Below are 3,684 nucleotides of genomic sequence, written 5' to 3' on the forward strand. Positions count from 1 at the left end.
AAACCTGATATATATATATATACATATATATATATATATATATATATATATATATATATATATATATATATATATAGGGTTAGGTTATTTTGTTTTCACTATCTATTGTGTGCATGTATGATTGATTCTGGACCAATCATTTTAGTTATTTTAAGAAAGTAATTAATACATATTACATGTTGAAGATATAATGGATATTAATTACATCTTCAGCATTTAATATACATTAATTACTTTCTTAAAATAACTAAAATGATTGGTCCAGAATTAATCATACATGCACACAATAGATAGTGAAAACATTTGAACCTAAGTATATATATATATATATATATATATATATATATATATATATATATATATATATATATATATATATATATATATATAAAAGAGTAGCTCTTTTGCCATGTGTCACCATATTAGACATTTTAATTAATGTGTTGTCACTTGTCAATCTATTAGTTTTCCATTTTAAATTTATTAGACATTCTCATTAATGTGATTTTTAAATTTTAAATTATTGTTTTCATTAATTCACAAATAAAAAATATCTAATGTATATTAAAAATTAATTTTTTATATTTATTTGAATCAATGATTATAATTTTACATAACTAATAAAAATATCTCTTAAATTAATAATTTATTTAAAATAACTTATTAGTAATTTTGAATTTTTATTATAAAAGTTTGATTAATTTTATAACCGTGGTTCCACGGTTATAAACTAGTATATATATATATATATATATATATATATATATATATATATATATATATATATATATATATATATATATATATATATATATATATATATATATATATTTTGAGTGAGTAGAGAGGAAGAGAAAAGGAGGAGGAAAGGAATGAGAACCAGACGAGGAATTTGTTATACGGGGATCGATAACATGTGCTACCAGAAGAGAAAAACAGATGGCAATTTCGCCGGAGCACCGATGATAACGAACAGAAAAAGACTCAAGTCGTCGTCCAGATTACCGGTGGTAGTTCATTCCGGTCAGTGTGATTTCTTGGACACGCTTCCCAACGATATCGTTTTATGCATCCTTGCCAAGCTTGGCTCCACCGCTGGTTGTGCTGCAGATTTCTTCGGCGTTTTATCAACGTATGATCTGAAATTTGAAAAAAATCATACCGTTGTTTTTGAATTTGATTTTATAACTGATTGTCGTCAATTGTATGTATGTTTAACAGATGCAAGAGATTAAACGGATTAGGACTTCATTCACTTGTATTGTCGAGGCTTTCAACAAATTGTTTTGCCGTTAAAGCTAAAAATTGGTCGGAATCTTCTCACCGATTTCTTAAAGGGTGTTCCGATGCCGGTAATCCAGAAGCTTCTTACACACTCGGCATGGTGAGTTTAAATTCTTTTAAGATAAAGAAAGGAAAGTAGACATTTACTACAAGTGTTATCCGGAAGTTTCTGAATTTTTTCTTGTTACAGATTACTTTCTACTGTTTGCAAAATCGGGGTAGCGGAGCGTCGTTCATGGCCAAAGCCGCGATTCGGTCTCACGCTCCGGCACTGTACTCACTCGCTGTGATTCAGTTCAACGGCAGCGGAGGATCAAAGAACGATAAGGACTTGCGAGCCGGAGTCGCTCTATGTGCTCGTTCGGCGTTTCTCGGCCACATTGACGCTCTCCGGGAACTCGGGCATTGCCTGCAAGACGGTTATGGGGTGAGCAAGAATGTCGCCGAAGGAAGGCGACTATTGATTCAAGCAAACACCCGTGAACTAGCCGCCGTGTTCTCAACCACCCCGTCGTTGTTTTCCGGCAAACGCCAGAAATGGAACCTAGTAGGCTCGGGGTGCCCGTTACTAAGTGATTTCGGATGTAATGTCCCGGCTCCAGAATCTCACCCTGCGAACCGTTTTCTCGGCGAATGGTTCTCAGAGAAGCCACCGAGTCCGGAGCTGAGGTTATGCTCGCACGGCGGTTGCGGTCGGCCGGAGACGAGGAAGCACGAGTTTAGACGGTGTTCGGTGTGTGGAGATGTGAACTACTGCTCTCGCGCGTGTCAAGCACTTGACTGGAAATTGCGTCATAAGACGACGTGTAGAGAAGCTGTAGATGTAAATGGTGGCGAAATTAACGGCAACATGAATGAAAATAATATCATTGAGATGGTTGTTGAGAGTTGAGAGGCCGACCGGCGACGATAGATACCGTAATTTTGACTGTAACGGTTCTTCACTCTCTAGAATATGAAAACGTGTGCCGGATCCGGCAAGTTAAATGTTATATAATTAAATATTAGCTGCTAATAATTAGAATATTTTTGTTTGAAATAAATAATTACAGCAAAAGTAATTATTTGACAGGTAATAAAGTAACTAGTATGTAATAAAATTATAGTAGTAAATTTGGTAAAAAAAAATCTAACATTGTTAAAACTAAAAACGATAATAAATAAAATATTAAATTCTATGCACTTTTATGGTTGTGTTGTTTAAAATATTTGTTTGAGATAACTTATGCGTTAATAAAATGAAATAGGAATGATACTGAATTTATTCGATCATCAAATCCAGCCAAATAAAACCATATGTGGAAAGCACTAAATATTTTATTTCGTCCATTTGACACATTTGACAAGCCCTTTCTAATCCATATATGTTAATGTTACATGTCTTTTCTTACATAGTTTGAAAATAGCACCTTAAGGTACCTATGAATATGCAACTTTTCTTACTGTTTCCCATTAACGTGGTAATATAAATCACAAATTTTTTTTTTTAATGAATTTTGATGTTTATTGATCTGTCAAAACACTTGGTGGTGTCTTTTTAATCATTTTGGGGTTTATTTAATTTTATGGGGATTGTAAATATGTAAATTTTATTTAAAAAGGGGGTTGAAGGGAGCCACTATATTAAAAGATGGAGATAAATAGTAATCTTCATTCTTGACACAAATAAAAGACACTATTTGTGGGTACGATTGCACTTTTTTCTTTTTCTTTTCATTATTATTCTTTTTTTTAAAAGATAAAGAAAAATCAAATCAAAAGGCACAATAAGAATGTAATGTGCATATATATGTGATGATGGTCTAATTTCCACCCATTTATAGCCACATATATTTTGAGTTAAGGATAATGCAACCTCATCTGATACGGCTAAGGATATTATTTGTAACACTTGAAATATAGGAAATAACATCTTCAAAACTCCAATATAAAAACATTGGAATCTAACTGATAGTTATCAAAATATATTTTCAATGCTCATTATTACAGCAAACCATGTTTAAACGGGTGTTATCAATCCTATCCAGCAACTAGAGGATACACACCACTTTTTTGTTGGGTTTTGACGGTGAAAAGGGAAAATTATGGGTTTTAAGAATCTTACAATGACTTAACACCTAAATTATAAACTTTCACTTGCCCAATGTTACCATTTAATTGGTCATTCCATCTACATCTTTCATGTTCTAATTAAGCTTTTAACAACATTGGTTTGTTGATGTGGGGTTTATTCTTCGTCTGCTTGTAAGTCAAATATATAATGCCTTAACATGATTTGATATGACATGGGAGAATGTTAGATGTTTAGACCTTCATTGCAATAATAGTAAAATTAACGTCAGTGGAAGATATATTGTATTTTTGTATCCTATGATCCTATCCAAAGAGGTGGAGGTGGGA

At 32.4% G+C, this 3,684-nt stretch overlaps 1 protein-coding gene across 1 annotated transcript; it reads left to right on the plus strand.

Annotated features, from left to right (window-relative positions):
* Positions 1 to 840: 840 nt before the first annotated feature.
* LOC145100918 (F-box protein At1g67340-like) lies at positions 841 to 2,308 on the plus strand. The gene is made up of 3 exons (XM_079038062.1): positions 841 to 1,132; positions 1,222 to 1,384; positions 1,475 to 2,308. The coding sequence occupies exons 1-3, from the start codon at positions 873 to 875 to the stop codon at positions 2,174 to 2,176; spliced, it is 1,125 nt and encodes a 374-aa protein (XP_078894188.1). The 5' UTR covers positions 841 to 872; the 3' UTR covers positions 2,177 to 2,308.
* Positions 2,309 to 3,684: the final 1,376 nt, after the last annotated feature.

This window comes from Lactuca serriola, chromosome 4 (genome assembly GCF_051521515.1).
Source record: "Lactuca serriola cultivar US96UC23 chromosome 4, Lser_US96UC23_V15, whole genome shotgun sequence".
NCBI lineage: Eukaryota > Viridiplantae > Streptophyta > Magnoliopsida > Asterales > Asteraceae > Lactuca > Lactuca serriola.